Below are 19,380 nucleotides of genomic sequence, written 5' to 3'. Positions count from 1 at the left end.
CAATATTCTCAGTAGTAGCATCTCTTCTTTGCCCATGAAATATTTGGGGCTTCCTCTAGGTGCATCTTTTACGTAGAAAGTTAGTTGTTGAGAAAATGGAAAAAAGATTGGCTAGTTGGTAGAAGATTTACTTGTCTTAGGGTGGTTGCCTAATTCTAATCAAGAGTATGTTATCCAGTTTGCCTACATGCTTTTTGTCCCTTTTCCCTTTACCAGCCGGTATAGTTAGGAGATTGAAACGTCTTCATAGAGACTTTCTTTGGGATGGATTAGGTGGTGAGCCTAAGCTTCATTTGGTAAATTGGAAGACTATCTACTCAGTTCCTAGAGAAGGGTTGGGCGTTAACAATCGTATGTAGTTCAATAAAGATTTACTTGTTATTTCTTTGGAGATTTGTGCAATAGGAGACTTCTTTATGGAGACAGGTAATAGGGGGTCCAAAGGGAGGGGGTTGCTATTTAGAGGAAGCTCCAGGGCCCTACAGGGTGTGCCTTTGGAGGAATGTCATAAGACGGGGGATCTTCTCCAATTGGAGTTGCCTTTGTAAAAAGAATGAAGAGACCATAAATAACCTCCTCATCGACCGTGAGTACACCCCTTATCTTTGGCACCTGGTTTTCAACTTATTTGGAGTTTCGTGGATGATGTGTGGCAACATCATAGAGCTGCTACAATGTTGGAAGTCTCAAGGGCGGGAATATTCCAAAGAGGCTATTTGGAAATTTATTCATGCATTCTTAATGTGGAGTATTTGGAGAGAAATGAATTGGCGCCTCTTTGACTACTGTGAGATTGTTGTTCTTTGTTTAAAATCCTTATTTTTGAGATTTCTCTTAGATTGGGCTGTAGTCTATGTTCCTACTTTCTTCTCTTTGACTTATTTGATCTTGTTAATTTTTAGATTCTAGACGCATTTAGTGTGGTTGTCTCTGTTGTATATTTTTTCTTGTACAAGGGCTTTGCCTTTTCTTTTCAATAAATTATTATTCATAACAAAAAAAAAAAAAAAAAAAAACTTAAGTTGAGATAGCTCATACTTGTCCAAAAATGAGGTTTTGGCTTATAAAGTTTAACTTTTCGAAGAAAATTTCTATAGCAATATAAATTAGTTTAAGCTTCAGATACATGAAAGTCTTTGTTTGCTGATTCGAATTTGATTTTTCATATTAATATTTGATCCCTCCCTCTCCTTTTCTGATTTTTTTTATCTCTCTCTCTCTCTCTCTCTCAGGACCAATACCTGATGGTGCTGATGCAGTTGTTCAAGTTGAAGACACTGAACAAATTGAAAATAGTTCAGGTGAATCAAAGTGGGTCAAAATATTGGTACAGACTAGCAAAGGTGTTGACATTCGTCCGGTGGTATGATTCATTACTTCAAAATTATGCTCATAACATGACTGAAATTAATCATTTATGGAGTGTAATTGATATGAATATATTAACAATGCCACATCAACTCTTTTAGTGATTTTGTAACATGAGTAATTGTCGCTGAATGTAGATGAATTCATCTTTGCCACAATACCAACTCCTAAGACAGATTGAGGTTCAAACAGTAAATTATTTTGATAAGTAATGTATATCAAAGAGTGCAGGGGGCGCAACCTTAGTACACATGATGTATAGAAGAGAATGCCTAAGTAGAAGAAAAAAGTACCAAAAAAATCATTAAAACTAATCACTAAGGAAGCTAAAAACGCAGCTGTCCAAGTAAAGAGGGAAAAAAGGAGGACTTAAGGTCTTCCGACGTCCTTTCATGGTTATTGAAATTTCTAGGGGAAACTTCACAAAAGACCCTTGAACTACCATGCATTTTGAGAAGACCCCCAAAATTTCAAAAATTCTCAATTTTACCTATTGAACTTTTAATTTGATGCAATTTACTCACTCCGTTAATTTTTGCTATTAAACCCTAACGGAAACCCCTAAAAAGACCAAATTACCTTTCAATTTTTGTTTTAAAAAAAAAAAAATTGAAAAATGAAAAAAAAAAAAAAAAAAATTGAAGAAAAAAAGGGTATAATAACTTATTTTTTTATTTTTTATTTTTTATTTATTATTATTATTATTATTTAATTTTTAATTTGAAATTAAGGGTAAATTTGAAATTTTATAAAAAAGTTAGGGGTATAATGGTCATTTTATAACTTTCAACGTTTAAAAATTGGTGGAGGGGTACATTGCATCAAATTGAAAATTCAGGAGGTGAAATTGAAAGTTTTTGAAATTTTATGAGGTCTTCTCAAAACGCGTAGTAATTTAGAGGTTTAAAGTGAAGTTTCCCCAAATTTCTATTATTTCAATCCCTCCACAAGCACCACATAAGCTAGATGGCACCATCTTTCACACAACAACACATCAAGAGTGACCACCCGTCCACCTGCAAGCAAACAAATCAACCACCCTTTTGCACCTTTGTTGATCTTGTTACTTGTAAAAAAATAGATGTAGGACTTTTTACGATAATAATTGAGAATGACTACCTTCACTTGGGTATGGGGAACGCTACCTTCTTTGTGTATCTTACCATTGTCCTTAAAAAAAATTAAGGCTAAAATCTTGGCCCTCCAAGTTTACACTTGTGGTAAAAAATTGGTCCATATACTTCTGGTTTGGGCAATTTCATTCTGAAAGTTTCAGACTACTGTCCATGAGCTGCATGTTACATGACAACAATGTCATTTCGGTGAGATCTTATATAAAAAAAAAAAAATTTGTGAGAAAAGATAACATAAAATTGATTTTTTAAAAGAAAAAAGAAGAATGAGGAAAAAAATAGAAGAGCCTGTGTACTGTTGCAAACTGTATACAACCCAATACAATCTTGGTCACTGTAGCTCATGGTTTTTGGTTCTTCCAAGAATTTGATTGTTGCAAACAGTGTAATCCTTGTTGAGAAGCAAGTGGTTGTTGATCTGCCAGGGATTGGCGGGTGGGGTTGGGGTGCTGGGTGAAGGTGAGGTGAGGATAGTGCACTGTTGGCATTGTAGCGTGATGCCACACCTGCCATCTGCTGGTGGATTTAAGCAAAGGTAGAACCCGCAATCTTTCATACTTTCACTCACTCTTCCTTCCCCAATCGCCACCAATTCTTAATTGCCAGCGGCAAGCAACCAAGTTCCATATTCCAGCCAAAGTCATCTAGAACACTTCTTTAAATCTTCGCCAAAACTTTTCTGAATATAACATTTCTTCTTTTATTTTCTTCCTCTTTCTTATTTTTAATTCTTTTTAAAAATTATACTTATTTTATTTCTCACAATTGTTCATTGTTATTGGACAGAAGGAGTACATTTGCAACAATCTGAAACTTCGGGGATATAATTGTTTAATTTAGAACTATAGGGACCAAATTGACAACAAGCATAAACTTGGAGGGACCAAAATGTATTTTGGCTAAAAAATGAAGTGCATGGACTTGTTGGCTATAAGAATTGATTTTGCAGAATTTCAGAAATTATTTTCTTACTAATGTCACACTTAATGGGCCAGAGGCTTACCATGTTCAGCCATACTCTGCTTTTTCTCAATCTTGGATATTTTAAGTTGCAATTGCATTTTTCACCAATCTGTTTAACTTGGGTCACATGATATTGGGATGAAAACCACCGTACTATCTATGGCTGAACCACTTATGTGCTTTGGTTGAATTTCACTTCTGTGAAGCACACCTGAATCTATTACGTTTCTGATCTATATTTTTTGCTTTTCTTCTTATGATGGGAGAATGAAAAAAAAATAAAAAATTCTGGCTTGTGGATTCTAATGTTGTTAACCTACTTAACTTATTCCTTGCACATCCATTCAAAACTTGAAGTGAATATATCTTGGTTTTCTCTTGTATACTTTTTTTATACTAGGGTTGTGACTTTTGATCTTCTAATGAAATTGACTTACTTGTAAAAAAAATATCTTGGTTCTGTCTTTTAAATCTTTGTATGCACCTCGTGTACACATGGCTTTTGAGTTGTCATGCTTGATTAAGCATGTGTTTATGCCTTCATTCTACTTGGAAAAATGTTGAGACGAAAGTAAGATACTTTTGATATTTAGTTAACGATTTATTTTATTACTTTGAGACAAACTTGTTGTTTGATGGATAAGAGGTAGCAAATTAATTTTTTTTAGAACTGTCAGACAATGATTATAATGTGGCACAGAGCACTTTTAAGTTGTTCCCCATCATCATTTAGTTCTGCTCATTTATGCAAGTCTCACAGGTCAGTTATATTTCTTGAGGAGTACTTTTTGAGTATAAGGATTATATATGATGCTTGCTATGGAAAGTCAAATGCAGGAGTACAATTGACACTTTTGCTTGGGTTTTGTCTTTATACAATATTATCTAATAAAAGCCCTATTTACCTGTTTAATAGCATCAATTTGTTTTGAGCTATTATATCTTTAAGCTCATATAATAAGATGGTTGCCAGGGATGTGACATTGAGAAAGATTCCATGGTATTAAAATCTGGAGAAAGAGTAGGTGCTTCAGAAATTGGCTTACTTGCTACTATGGGTGTAATGATGGTGAAGGTATTTATCTACTTATTTTTGTGCTTAAAAATGTTGTCAAACACTAACCAGGGTTGAGGAGGATATAGTGTACACCCTGCATAACCATATTTTTTTTCAGTAACGTTTTTCAAAAGAAAATATTTAAAAACAGTGAGGGCTAATGTTGTTATGTAGGTTTATCCTACCCCAACAATTGGGGTGCTTTCTACAGGAGATGAACTTACAGAGCCAACAACCAAGTTTCTAAATCGTGGCCAGGTATCACATGTCTATTGGAGAACTCCAAAATGCATAATTTGGGCTGCATCTCTCTCTCTCCCTATCTCTCATTTTTTATCAAGGAATTTTAGTCGTGAAGGGGTTAAAATGACTTTGGTCATTCTAAAACAGAGTACATTCTCGTTATTTCAGTGTCCAAAAACTACAATACAGGATTTAGTTCAGGTTGTCTAAACATGCATTGGGTTTTCATCAAGATTAGCTTATATCTTCCATGTGTTTATAAGTTTAAGCTGGTTACTCTATTGCAGATTAGGGACTCCAACCGTGCTATGATACTGGCAGCTGCTGCAGAGCAGCAGTGCAAAGTTGTTGACCTTGGTATTGCTAGAGATGATGAAGAAGAATTAGAGAGGATCTTGGATACTGCTTTAGCTGCTGGTATTAACATTCTTTTAACTTCTGGAGGTGTTTCCATGGGAGACAAGGATTTTGTCAAGCCATTGCTTGCAAAGAGGGGAACTGTGTATTTTAGTAAGGTAGACTGATGGCCAATTCTTTTCTATACATCATGATTTCTTTCAGGAAGTTGTCTGATGTAAGTTGTATGTTTGTAGTTAGAATGAGCTACCAAGCACAATGTGGTGTCAGACTTGATCAAAATATCTGAAGTTTGATTATCATAGAAATATAAATTATAGGGAAAAATCCATTTTACCCCCCTAAAGTTTCAGGAGTTTTTCAATTTGAACCCCAAAGTTTAAAAATTGGCAATGTATCTCCCTAATGTTTCAAAAATTTTCAATTTAAACTTTGTTACTAATTTCCGTTAAATTGGACGGAAATCTATGAAATTACGTAATTACCCTCAGGCTTTTTTTAAAAAAATTTCCGTCCAATTTAACGGAAATTAGTAACGGAAGGTTTAAATTGAAAATTTTTGAAACATTACGAGGGTATATTGCTAATTTTTAAACTTTGGAGTTCAAATTGAAAAACCCATGAAACTTCAGAGGGGTAAAGTGGATTTCCCCCTAAATTATACTCCTAGGTTTGAAATTTGATTGCCTTTTCAGGTTTTCATGAAACCAGGGAAGCCCTTGACATTTTCTGAGATCAATTTAAACCCAGTAGAGGGTAAAATTCACAGCAAAATTCTTGCATTTGGGTTGCCAGGAAATCCAGTGAGCTCTCTGGTTTCTTTCCATATTTTTGTGGTCCCCACCATCCGCCGTCTTGCTGGATGGGGAAACCCTCATCTTTTCAGGTTGCCAAAGCTTCAAAAACAGTGCTCTCTCTCTCTCTCTCTCTCTCTTTCTCCCACTTTTGTTGAGAGTGATTTAGTCGAGTAAGTAATTGTTTGCTTTTCTTTTATAACATGCACAGAGTTCAGGCCCGTCTTCGCCAGCCCATAAAAGCAGATCCAGTTCGACCAGAATTCCATCGTGCCATTATTGGATGGGATGTCAATGATGGCTCAGGCAATCCTGGGTAAGTTCTTTAGGTATGTTATCATTTAGATTGGGGAGTCTAGTGGCTTTTAGGGGTGTGCGTCCAAATGAATCCTCTATAGGACATTATTTTGTATTGAATTTCTCCGTGTAGGATTTATTTGATTTTTTCTCTCCCAATTGCATTAGGATAAATGGATCAATTGTTATCAGTTTTGTTGCAGAGAGCACTGGTCATCAGAGGAGCAGCAGGCTTTTAAGTATGAAGTCAGCTAATGCTTTGTTGGAGTTGCCAGCTACAGGCAGTGTCATATCTGCTGGGACTGTTGTGTCTGCCATTATAATTTCTGAGTTAAGCAATACTGCCTTTTGCAATAGTTCCTTATTGTCAGAATCAACTTCGGCATCGGAAGGAATTATATCGAAAGAAATAACTGCAGATGGGTCTCAGAATGCTGAGCTCAAAGTAGCCGTTCTAACAGTGAGTGATACTGTTGCATCAGGGTCTGGGCCTGATAGAAGGTATTGTACCACATATTGCTTTTTCTATGTCGAGACCATGTTTATCTTTGCTTCATATGCTATATTCTGTAACTTTTCCTCCTTGGAAGTGAAACCTTTATATTCATATTTGCTATAAGTGAATCTCAAGAACTTCCTTCTACCTCTCTCTCTCTTCATTTCAGATAACTTCCCTCACTTATGGCTTGACCATGAAACTCTTAAAGCTCTGAACATCAGTTTGTGACATGTAACACCATTAGTGCTACCTCTGCTTGTTTCTGTCAACTTGGATGGAACTTTCACATATGAATTGCATAATGGTAGTGCCCAATGAGATTGTGCCACATTCTCTATTTGTGTTTACAAATCTATGACACATTGTCTTCTTCCTGAATTAGTTCAGATAAATGAAAAGAAAGAAAAAAAGAAAGAAAAGCTTGTAGTAGAAAAGGAAGACCAAAAGGAGAGAGGAGAAATTCTTTTAAGGAATTGAAAATTCATTAAAAACGCAAAGGTACAACTCAAGTACACAGGAAGTATACAAGAGATACACCTAACCAGAAAAAGAAAAAAAAGACCAAAAAAATCATCAAAGCTAGAAGTATTAAAGTAGTTAAAGGTAGCTTTCTAGTGGTAAAGAGTGTTGAAAAAAAAAAAGTCTTTAGTTCCACCACTATCCTTTCACGGTCTTCAAAACTTTGATAATTTCTTTCTCTCAAAAGACACCACATTAGGAAGGACAAAACCATCTTTCACATTGTTGCACTCTGAAGACTACCAAACTGCCCACTCCAACATGTGAATAAGTCTACCACTTGACAAAAAATAGTATTTCATAAGGCACTAGCAATCTCACAATGGAGTAAAAGACGATCCACATACTCCCCACTCCTCTTACACATATAGTACCAATCAACCATTATGAGTCTATGACATGCCACTTCTTTAGGTTATCCATGGCAGGGATCTTCCTTAGAGCAGCCGGCCAAGCAAAAAACGCCACTCTCATGGGGAACCTTTTTTTTTGATAAGTAAGTAACTGACTTTATTAAAAGCGTAAGGCGTCCCGAAGTACACTGGAAGTATACAAGGAGGATCACCTAACTAGAAAGGGAAAAACGAACAAGGAAATCATTATAGCTAATCGAATCCGGGAAAACAAACGCTACAGTCCAAAGATACAGAGTATGGAAACAATAGGATAAAAAGTCCTCGAAAGACCTCTCCACATCCTCGAAGCACCTATTATTTCTCTCTCTCCATAGACACCAAAAAAAGCAAGTAGGCACCATCTTCCAGACTGCAGCACTCCCCCCCCTTCCTGCAGACCACCAACAGGCTAGCAACTCGACAACCCGACCAGGCATCACCCATGATAACCCAAAACGGCCAAAAAAGGCACTCCACAAAGCAGACGCCACCTCACAATGAATAAGAAGATGATCCACTGTCTCCTCACTCTTCTTACACATCCAACATCTGTTTACCACAATCACATTTTCTCTTTCTGAGGTTATCTAAGGTCAGAATTTTCCCCCAAGCCGCCGACCATGCAAAAAAAGCTGCCCTTGGAGGAGCCTGTGTCCGCCACACACTCTTCCAGGGGAACCTCCTCCCTTCCGAGCATGCCAAGGAGAGAAAGAGAGACTTGACCTTGAAAGTACCTCTTTTGGAAGGGTTCCACCATAATCTATCTTCCGACCCTCTTCTCACTCCTGTAGAATGTAACACCTGGAAAAATGAGGCAAAGGTCTCCACCTCCCAATCATGAGCCTCCCTCGAAAAACTCACGTTCCACTGGTTGGATCCCCCTAGCATCTCCACGTTATCCGCAACTGAGGCCTCCTTCGCACAAGCAATACTATAAAGGCTCGGGAAAGCTATCTTGAGAGCAGAATCTCCACACCACCAATCATGCCAAAAGCTAATCCGAGACCCATCCCCCACTGCAAATCTTGTGAAGCCTTTGAAAGTTTCCCACCCTTTCCTAATATTCTTCCATAACCCTACCCCAAACGTGCCTCCAGGCTCAACCGAACACCATCCTCCCCATAAGCTTCCAAACTTCGCATCTATCACATCTCTCCACCAAGCGTCTCTTTCCGACCCATAATGCCACAACCATTTCCCTAAAAGAGCGCGGTTGAAGACCAATAAGTTCCTGATCCCCAACCCTCCCTCCTTGATCGGAGTGCAAACCTGCGACCACTTCACCAAGTGGTATTTGAACTCTTCGCCTATCCCTCCCCAAAGGAAATTGCGTTGAAGCTTCTCAATGCGCTTAGCAACACTCACCGGAATAGGAAAAAGAGACAAGTAATAAGTAGGCAGGTTAGCAAGAGTGCTTTTAATAAGGGTGACCCTACCCCCTTTCGACAAATACAACCTTTTCCAACTGGCCAACCGATATTCAATCTTCTCGATCACTCTCATGGGGAACCTTATTTTGCCAAATACTCTTCCAAGTTATATAGAGATGAAACAACAGTTATGAAAATGTGAATTATATGAGTTTCAAACTCTAAGCATGACTCTCAAACACTACTAAGCAGATGGCACCAAAAATTGTCACTAGCAGATGATTCAAGCTATTAGTTTGAAGATTCTTGCAATATGTTTCTTTTTGAATTCTCCATCTTATATGGTGAAATGAAGAAATTGATGATATGAGGTAATGTGATTCGTTATGATATAATTCATGGATAACTTTTATATATATATAAAAGTAATCGAAATATCATTAAAAGCGTAAGGCGCTCCCACGTATATAGGAAGTATACAAGAGAAACCAAATATATTTCATGGATATCTTAGGTTGTATCCATTTATTATTAGGTCTTCATTGATTACGGCCTATTATTGGCTTTCCTTCAGTTACTTGAATCTGATGTCTATGCCAAGGAGGGTGCTTATGGTAGTTGGATAGTTTGGGTTTATGATTTTATGATGAACAAAGGTTCCTCTAATTCCTACTCTTAACAAGATTTACCTGATATTATATTTGAATTAGTATTTTTATTTAAAAGGAAATGTTTGACTTGTTTATCATGACATTGTATATCAATTAAAGAAATTTCTTTCTTAGGTAAATTTGCTTTGAGAATCATCTTCCTTCTCATATTGATAATGTAAATGCGAAAGCAGGATGGTTGATGTTTAGACTAGTTGCTTACTTATTGAAAAAAGAAAGGTTTTAAACTAAATGCATCTAGATGAACCCTTTGGAATCTTTTTTTTTTTTTTTTTGACAATGTCACTTTGTGCATGCCAAAGTGGTAGGGGCAGAGTGGATGTTCTGCCATATAAAAGTTTGATATGGAAAACATGAATGCTCTGTGACAAAATTTCAGCAGCTATTGGACCAATAGTGGCTAATAATATCCTTGGATACCTCTATGGCTCTATCTATTGATTTGTCTTCTTTCTAGTGATGCCAAACTTGGAGTAGGAAGGTCGGTGTCAAACTTCAAATGCATCCGGATACTCCTTTTTGAATGATTGTTTCTAAAAGGTCACTGAATTGATGCCAAAGTAAAGAGCAAAGTTCACATTGTTCCTTGTTGAAGTGGATCATTGGAAGTACCGAGTACTTTGCTACAATATTTTTGAAATAACTTAACAGTTCAGCTTAATAAGGTCTTACCAATGTGTTCCTCCCCACTCCAAGTATATGTTGCAACTTAGGATGTAAGAATCATATGTTTATATTTTCAATGTCTTAACACCATCCTTGCTGAAGACTCGATGACTTGAGGTGTTGACTTCAAAGGTGAAGCCTCTTTGGAAGCACAAATTACACTGAAACTAGGGCTGTGTGTAATTCTGGTTAATGTGAAAAGCTGATTGTTGACAAATGTTGTGAATTGTTCTAACTTATTGGGTTGCATATCAGAGATACATGAAAATTAAAGTTGACTTCAGTTCTTATTCTGCAGCAGTTTCCATTTTCTATTAAGATGTATTTCCTATCTGAAACCTGTGATGTGGAAAGAGAAGGTTACTTCTTGTGTTTTGGTGGAGAAGCTGAACTCTGACCTTAGTTTTGACATTTGTCCTTATCTCTTCAACATTTCAAAATTTCAGTGGTCCTCGGGCTGTTTCTGTTGTAAATTCTTCATCAGAAAGGTTGGGAGGAGCAAGGGTAGTTGCAACAACTGTGGTCCCAGATGATGTGAGCAAAATTAAGGATGTTTTAAAGAGATGGAGTGATGTTGACAAAATGGATCTGATTCTTACCCTCGGTAAGATTTTTGCTTTTCATCGAGTGTTTCATTTCTTTTGATGAAAGTAACATAATATTTTTACATTGTTTTGTAAAGATTTCTTCTTCCTGTTTATGATAAGTATCTTCAATGAAGGTGGCACTGGCTTCACCCCAAGAGATGTAACCCCTGAAGCAACCAAAGAATTGATCGAGAAAGAAACACCTGGTCTTTTGCATGTAATGATGGTGGAGAGTTTAAAGGTACAACCAATTTATGTATGTTGGTCACTACTGCAGTAAGTTATATTTTTGCACCAAAAAAAAAAGAGTACTCGTCTATGCTGCTGTTTATGATTGTACTTTTACTCTTGGAAAGGATTTCAAATTTTATGTGGAAAATCAGAGAATAGTTTTGGCTGGAAATTTCGTAATACCTTTTACACCTCATCTTCTAATCTTGTCTTTGTAACTGTTTTCTGATGCTGTATGTGTAAGAGGAATGGGGAGTTTGTGAACTATCTTCTTCTCCATTGTGAGATTGTTTTTGCCCCATGGAATGTTTTCTTTAGTTGCTTTGGGTTATGTCTAGATGAGTTATCGACTTGTCTGCATGTTGTGGTTTGCTGGTAGCACTTGGAGTGCTACTGTGTAGAAAATGGTGCCCTATTGTATTTTGTGATGTCTTTGAAATGAAAGAAATGATAGAGTTTTGAGGACTGTGTGAAGACGTTGGAGGAGCTTAAGGCGTTTTTCTTCAATACTCTATCTTTGGACAATTGCAATTATATCTCCTTTGGACCTTAGTTTTCATGATTTTTTGGCTCTTTTTTTTTCTCATTTTAGCTAGGTATTTCTCTTATTTCATGTGTACTTGGGTGCACTTTACGCTTTTAATAATATTTCGATTACTTACAAAAAAAAATGTTCTCTGCCATAAAATATTGTCCCATTGATCACCATAAGGGAAAATTGGCCTGAAATCTTAATGATAATAGCCCTGGGTGGTATGTACGTTTGTAAGTAGTTGAGTATTGCGGAAGTTGGTATATTGATGTTAATAGTCTCGACTTCTGGAGTATTTATGGGATGAGTTTTGAGCTGTAGTGATGTGTCTGGTCATTCTTAGGGTTGTATTTTTCTTTGGTGTTTACTCCCACGGTTTTTTTGATAAATAATTAATTCATTAAAAAGCATAGAGGGGCGCAACCCCAGGATACCAGAATGTATATAAAGAAAGGCCCCACTAAAGGCGAAAAAAAAAAGAACAAAAATCCACAAATTGAGGCAAAGTAGAAAACTGGAAAACATTAGAAGTCCCCGCCCAGTTGAGTAGGGTCTTGACCAACATGTTTACTCCCAAGATTTTGCCTACTCTTCACTAGACGAAGCTGTGAAATAGTTTATTATTTGTATATTAGCTCACAGGCTGCATGCACATGACCAAACTTATGGGGCTGTGGAGCTCATGAGATGGCTGAGAACCGATAGATGCTTTTTCATTAGTGTCTTAAGCTTCACATAGATTATTGCCCCACTTGCTTGCAGCATTAGCTTTTGGAATTTTTTGGTTGAGTGTCATTGTATCAGTGCTTGTTTGTCTATGAAGTCACCATTTTGATTCCCTCATAATGTAGAGCATGCAATGTTCTTTGGCTAATAAATTGTTGTGCTGAATTTTTCATATGGGGTAAAATTGTTTACCTCTATTTAGTGTAAAACTTGGAGCGGTGATTTGTCGACCCTTTTGGTGGTCCTTTTCTGCAGGGTTATATTTACTCCCTGTTAATTTGTTGAAAAGGTGTTTTTCTCTGCAAAATGCTTGGTTGTGGTGGATTTAGGTATGAAGAATTAAAACAAAGGATGAAAAGACATTTGTTGTCTTCATCTTGTGTCTTGTGTTACTACCTTTTGTTTATCCCTCTCCTATTTGTAACGTGAACCATCATATCCTGTAGTAAAAAGACACATGCTATAACGGTGGTGGGATTTCCTGTATTGTTCAGAATAATCCTCGTCTATTGTGTGATTTTGGTATTTGTTTGTGTGATACTGACTCTTAGGAGGCCTTGTGTAAAGTGCTTGTCCATGTTAAGCCCTTTTTGTCGTTTATGCCCCCTTCGCACTTTATAATAAGATTGAATTACATATTTTTTTTAAAAAAAAAAATTCAGTTTTGACATCTTGAACTTTTCATAGGTGGGATTCATGTGTAACATTTGATTGCTATGGGTTTATATGTTTTTGAAGATTAAGTCGTGATAAGTTCCAGTTCAAATTCTTCTGCTTTACCATATTATATGTTACTAATTGTTGCCTCTGGGTGTCTGGTTGGCAAGTGTGTAGATTGAGAGAACTGAATGAGTGAGTGTTATCGGAGGGCATTCTCCTGCGTATTTCGTTGAGGATTGTGTGGTTTGATTGCTTGTTGATTTAGTGATGGGTTATTTTTATGTCGAAGCAAAAGCATTTGAAATTTTTTCTGAGATTTGGGAATAACAATGTTTGTCTTGTTGAGAGGAGCATAGGAGTCTATCGAGCAATTTGTTTGGGAAGCTGTTGGTGGGGTGGCTGTCAAAGACAGTGGAAGAGCTGATTAGAGGAGATCATAAACGGGATTTCTGTAGGACTTTTAGAATGGGTAATACAGTGCATGTTGCACAATGGCGAGTGAATAGCCATGGGAGATTCCTAGAGGTCTCAGAGTATGGTGCAAAGGGTGGCAGAACTTCTTCATTATTCTGGAAGGTCGGGCAAGGAGTGTGTGGGTGAGCTGTGGTGCTCAGATGAGGAAGGTGGCTCATTATTTTGAGGAGGATGTTACTGGCAGTAAGTATATCAAGAAACATGAGGATTTTTTGTTGATGCCAAGAATGGAGGAGAAAAGACGACGGTCGTTTATGGAGGGGAACAAAGAATTGGGCTTAAAAGATATGGGCTGGAAGGATATTTGGGTTTATGGGGTGGATAGGAGTTATAAGCCCAAAGGGGCGGAAGGGTCAAGGTCTATAGGAGAAGAGGAGCACCCAGTGTTTTCTAGTAAAGCTAAGGTGATGGTAAAAGCTCTGAATCCAAGTCATGGTTGATGATACAAGAAGAGGTTGATCTGTTATGTGGGGCAGTGTATCAGAGGCAGTTTCAACCAATAGTCAAGGCGAAATGGAAAGTGAAAGAAGGAGAAGGGGTGCGGTTTAGCAAGGCTAGTAAGAAAGACATTTCTCTGGTAGGTTCTAGGAAAGTAGTTGCGAGTGGTGAAGTACAGAGCAACGGATTATTGGGGGATTGGCAACAGCCCTAAAGTCAACGAAAATAGTTGTCGGAGCAATTAGGTCTTGCACAAATAAGACCAAAGGGTTTTTTGGTATCAGAAGGGAAGGAATTGTTTCTAATTTCCCTTAATTTTTGGAGTTTTGTTCTTGTTCTATACATTATGGGTTCTCTAATATATTTCTTGTGTACTAGGGTTGTGTCCCTGTACACTTTGAATGAATTTGAATTATTTGTTAAAACAAAAGTAGCTATATGTTGAAACGAGGGCAATGAAGGGGTTTCTTTCTCTATATTGCTGATATTTCTTGGCTATAAGGTAAAGCTTGGAAGTTTAAAAATACCCTAGCCAATATAGCCAATTGGATAGGAAAGCATTAATGTCTACTCTTGTCAATCAATGTAAAACTGCTCGCGGTCATAGCACTGGTAGGATGATAGTCAGATGCACGTTTCTCCTCTTTTTGTTAAGTATTACGAATTTAACTAGAAATAGGAGAGACCTCATGCATACAGGTCAAAAGGCGCCCTTAGAGAATTATGATCTAAAACTTAAGAAATCTATAAAATCTACAGGAGTGAAACCATTGCCAAAAGCAATAGATCACTTATTGACGGTGGTGCAGGACAAGGTCTGGAAAAAAAGAAATACTGTCCAAGGTTTCTGGTTGTTAGTTTGTATGAGAGAAAAGAATAGAAGAAAAGTAGAGAAAGAATAGAAGAAGAATAAGGGAGGCTGCATATTCTCCGTGCAACTACTCTCCTCTCAAACAACATATATATATAAGTCCAACATAGAATACAAAGACCAAAATACCCATAACCTGTTAATCCTAATACACTTTTCTAACACTCTCCCTCAAGCTGGAGCCTATATATCATATAAGTCCAACTTAGAACAAATAAGCTCTAACTTCGTCCGACACAAGGGTTTTGTAAACATATCAGTTAGCTGATCTCCAGACTTCACGAATGGTATAGATAATCTTCGCTGAGTATCTTGTCTCGAACAAAATGACAATCGACCTCAATATGCTTGGTTCTTTCATGAAAAACAGAGTTAGACGCAATATGTATAGCAGCTTGATTATCACAAAATAATGGTATAGGAGTAGGAGTGGCGAATTCGATCTCCTGGAGGAAATGTTGTAACCACGTCAACTCACTAGTAGTATTAGACATTGCCCTATATTCTGCCTCGGCATTGGACCGTGCCACTATCGTCTGTTTCTTGTTTTTCCAAGTCACCAAATTTCCACCCAAGAATGTACAATATTCTGTAGTTGATCGCCTATCTGTGGACAAACTTGCCCAATCTACATCAGTAAACCCTTCTACCCGGAGGTGTCCATTCGGTCTATACACGATCCCAAGGCTTGGAGCTCTTTTCAAATATCGAAGAATACGAGTAATGGCTTTCCAATGTGAAATCCTAGGAGCTTTCAAGAATTGACTAACAACACTCACTGCATATAAGATGTCTGGCCTAGTAATAGTAAGGTAAGTCAACTTTCCAACCAAACGACGATACCTACCAAGATCTTCAAATAATTCCCCGTCATCTTTTACTAATTTCTTATTAGGATCCATTGGGATGTCAACAGGACGAGCACCCAGAAAACCTGTCTCTTCTAACAAATCCAAAACATATTTTCTTTGAGATAAATTGATACCTTTTCGGGATCTACCAACTTCAATCCCCAAGGAATATCTTAGTTTTTCCAAATCTTTTGTATGAAACTTCTGCTAAAAAAACAGTTTCAATCGAGCAATGCCTCTTGAATCATCACCTGTAATCACAATGTCATCTACATATACCACAAGAAGAATGTAACCAGCACTCGTATGCAAGTGAAATATTGAATGATCTGTCTGACAGCGCTGAAGACCAAACTCTGTAATTGCCTCAGAGAACTTCCCAAACCATGCTCATGGAGATTGCTTGAGGCCATATAAGGCCTTTTTTAACTTACAGACACAACTCCGATACTCCCCCTGAGCAACAAACCCAAGTGTTTGCTCATGTAAATCCCCATGTAAAAAGGCATTTTTGACATACAACTGAAATAAGGGCCAATTAAGATTAGCAGCCAAAGAAATAAGAATACGGACGGAAGAGATTTTGGCAACTGGAGAAAACGTCTCATCATAATTAATACCATATGTTTGGGTATAACCCTTCGCAACCAAACGAGCTTTCAACCGTTCAATTGAACCATCAGGATTAAACTTAACCGTGTATACCCATTTGCAACCAACAGTCTTCTTAGCAGGCGGTAATGGAACAAGTTCCCACATACCATGTTGATGTAAGGCCTTCATTTCCAATTCCATAGCTCGTATGAGAGAAAATAATAGAAGAAAAGTAGAGAAAGAATAGAAGAAGAATAGGGGAGGCTGCATATTCTCTATGCAACTACTCTCCTCTCAAACAACATATATATACAAGTCCAACATAGAATACAAAGACCAAAATACCCATAACCTATTAACCCTAATACACCTTTCTAACACTGGTAATGCCATGATGGTACTGTAGCAACTTAGTCTATTTTAGTTATTTAAGTTTTTTTTCCCTTTATTCTTATTATGTATGGCTAGGATAAATTTGCATCAAGGGTTTTTATGTATGATTAATTGTTTCCAAGGTTTTGAGGTCTTGTCTTCTTAATAGAAGATTGTTAAGTCATTTAAGGCAATTCAGCTTAATGAAATTGGGATTGGCTTCTAGGTTCTTGTGAGAACCCTAGGATTTGTGATAAAGCACCCAAAAAGACGTTTTGATGGAAAATCTATAAACTTAGGTCTGCAAGTTTAAAGATTGAAGCTCCACAAGAGTCGGTTGAAAATGAAATGAACAATTTACAGGAGTGAAAACATGGCCAAAAGCAATAGATCACTCATACCCCACGAGTAAAGATTTAAACACTTATGTTTAGTTTCTTGTCTAAAAGGAAATAGAAAATGAAAGCAAACTAGTAATTGTAGAAGCTGTCAATTTTGTTCCCAAGAGGTAGCTCAATCGGCTGGGGGCCACGCCTCATGACGCGGAGGTCACTAGTTCGAATTCCCCCTCACCCCTCTTGTGTGAACATGTAAAGAAAAAAAAAAAAAATGCTGTCAATTTTACAGTAGTAGGTGACCTTTGTTCCATTTGCTCCACACATGACTTCTACTTTGAAGTTTTGTTGTTTCGATAGGGCAATATCACGTTTAAACTAATGGTGTCTAAGCAAACTATTGAGCCTCATTGAAAAATGGAATTTCTTTAAGTGTTACCCATCCCTCCCTCCTCTCCCCACACCACCCAAACCCCCCCCCTACCAAATAAATAAATAATAAATAATAATCAATGAAAAGGGGGTGTTTAGTTGTTGACTGATAATCATTGTATATCTGTGTTCTTATTGAATTACGTTTATCTTCTCTGTTACTGATTTTCTCGCCTGTTGTTTTCTAAAATAGGTGACACCATTTATCTTCTCTGTTACTGATTTTCTCACCTGTTGTTTTCTAAAATAGGTGACACCATTTGCTATGCTCTCACGTGCTGCAGCAGGAATACGGGGATCATCATTGGTAATGGCACAATTCATTGTTTGTTTTGCTTATCTCTTATCATGATGGTTTTATTTGTTTGCGAAATTAGATGTTTTCTTGCAAGCAAAATTATTCTTCTGGTAAATGTGGGAATGAATTACAAATTTAAAATTTCTCATTGATGATAAACTCAACTTTATTGGTTATGTGAAATGGGAAAATAAAAAGGATATTAGGTTTATCAAACTGGGGAAAAAAAAGAGGCATATCTATCATTAAAGCCTTCAGAAGGCCCAGTTTTGACAGAGGAAATGGTTTCTCAATTTCACTTGAAAGAATGTGGCATACAAAACATAAGGGAAGTCGGACCTTTCATAGAATGAAAATTTACCTTTTTTCCTCCTATAGCAATTGCGTGCACTAGTTTACCCTTTGTGAGAGTTACCTCAAAATGAGGATATATATATAGCCATCACCAATAATCTCAACGGGAATTGTATTTGATAATTTTGAGATTATGAAAAAAAAATATTATAGTTGATATAAATGACATTCATTTTGAATGCTAGTTGAATTACTCATCAAATGCCAGGTTAGTCCCAATGGGCTGATTTCATGTCTTTTTTCATGATCTTAACAATCTTTGATCTAGCATGCCAAGTGTATGCAATACCAGAAGTATATCACATTAATCAATATCATCACCTAAAGTTTCCAGTTCACACAATAATCTTTGGACCAATGGCATCTCTTACCCTCACAAACAAGGGATGGAAGATGAAATCACGGGTTCAATCTGTGTGAGTTGTCTTTGCCTGGTTCATGGGTCAGATTTCCTGAGTCGGAGGCCCAAAAGAGTACCAACTGGATCCATATATGATCCTAACAGCATCATAATTTGGTAGTCAATTTATATGGGATTTTTATATTCAGATCATCAACATGCCTGGGAATCCAAATGCTGTTTCTGAGTGCATGGAGGCTTTGTTGCCTGCCCTTAAGCACGCATTAAAGCAGATAAAGGGGGACAAGAGAGAAAAACATCCTCGGCATGTCCCTCATGCACAAGCTGCCGCTGTTGATGTGTGGGAGCAAAGTTATAAGTCGGCCTCTGCTGGTGGCAAAGAACCTGGTTGTTCTTGTTAGTTGTTCCGATTGAAGTATGGAGGAGCAGAAAGCATAAAAAAGGATCTTCTTGAAAAAACTGACAGTAACTATAGAATGTAAAACTGCATACATTTACAAGTTCTGTGATTGCTTAATCCAATTACTCTTTTAAGTTTTCTTGTTTAAATGCTTCATTCAATCATTTGTTTCAGTTTTAATGTTGGTTTACATTCTGGATCTGTGATTTCTAGAAATGTGCCAAATATACAGTTACAATGCCCTTACTGAGGCTCCTGTAGATGACAAAGTCCTGCTTTCAGGTCATTTTGGTGGTTTGTGTTCTATGGGATATGAAATGCTTCATTTACCCAAAAATAATATGAAATGATTCCAAACTCTCTAAAAATGACTTTTTGTGTGTCAGCCTCTTTTCTGGATAATCCCCACATCTGAACTGTCTGTCTTTGTTCAGTTCAAATTGACCCATATGTATGCTTCCTCTTACTCTGATTAAAGCACAATTTAGCAAATGAGCAATACAAAAACAGATGACTTCTATTTTCCAGTTTG

General features: G+C 37.1%; 1 protein-coding gene across 4 annotated transcripts in view; it reads left to right on the top strand.

Moving 5' to 3' along the window:
• The window catches only part of LOC132163270 (molybdopterin biosynthesis protein CNX1-like), a 42,591-nt gene extending 23,501 nt beyond the window's left edge, over nt 1–19,090 (top strand). For all 4 annotated transcript variants that reach the window (XM_059573492.1, XM_059573493.1, XM_059573490.1 and 1 more), the window contains 11 exons: nt 1,233–1,363; nt 4,438–4,539; nt 4,696–4,779; nt 5,052–5,279; nt 5,817–6,007; nt 6,127–6,231; nt 6,405–6,713; nt 10,779–10,936; nt 11,054–11,160; nt 17,686–17,742; nt 18,637–19,090. In XM_059573492.1, the coding sequence (XP_059429475.1) occupies nt 1,233–1,363; nt 4,438–4,539; nt 4,696–4,779; nt 5,052–5,279; nt 5,817–6,007; nt 6,127–6,231; nt 6,405–6,713; nt 10,779–10,936; nt 11,054–11,160; nt 17,686–17,742; nt 18,637–18,849 (1,685 nt within the window). In that variant the 3' untranslated portion in view covers nt 18,850–19,090. The remainder of the gene's footprint in view (nt 1–1,232; nt 1,364–4,437; nt 4,540–4,695; nt 4,780–5,051; nt 5,280–5,816; nt 6,008–6,126; nt 6,232–6,404; nt 6,714–10,778; nt 10,937–11,053; nt 11,161–17,685; nt 17,743–18,636) is intronic.
• The last annotated feature ends 290 nt before the right edge of the window (nt 19,091–19,380 follow it).

The sequence above is a fragment of the Corylus avellana genome, chromosome ca10 (genome assembly GCF_901000735.1).
Source record: "Corylus avellana chromosome ca10, CavTom2PMs-1.0".
In the NCBI taxonomy this organism is placed as follows: domain Eukaryota; kingdom Viridiplantae; phylum Streptophyta; class Magnoliopsida; order Fagales; family Betulaceae; genus Corylus; species Corylus avellana.
This window is presented reverse-complemented; position numbering and strand designations above follow the sequence as displayed.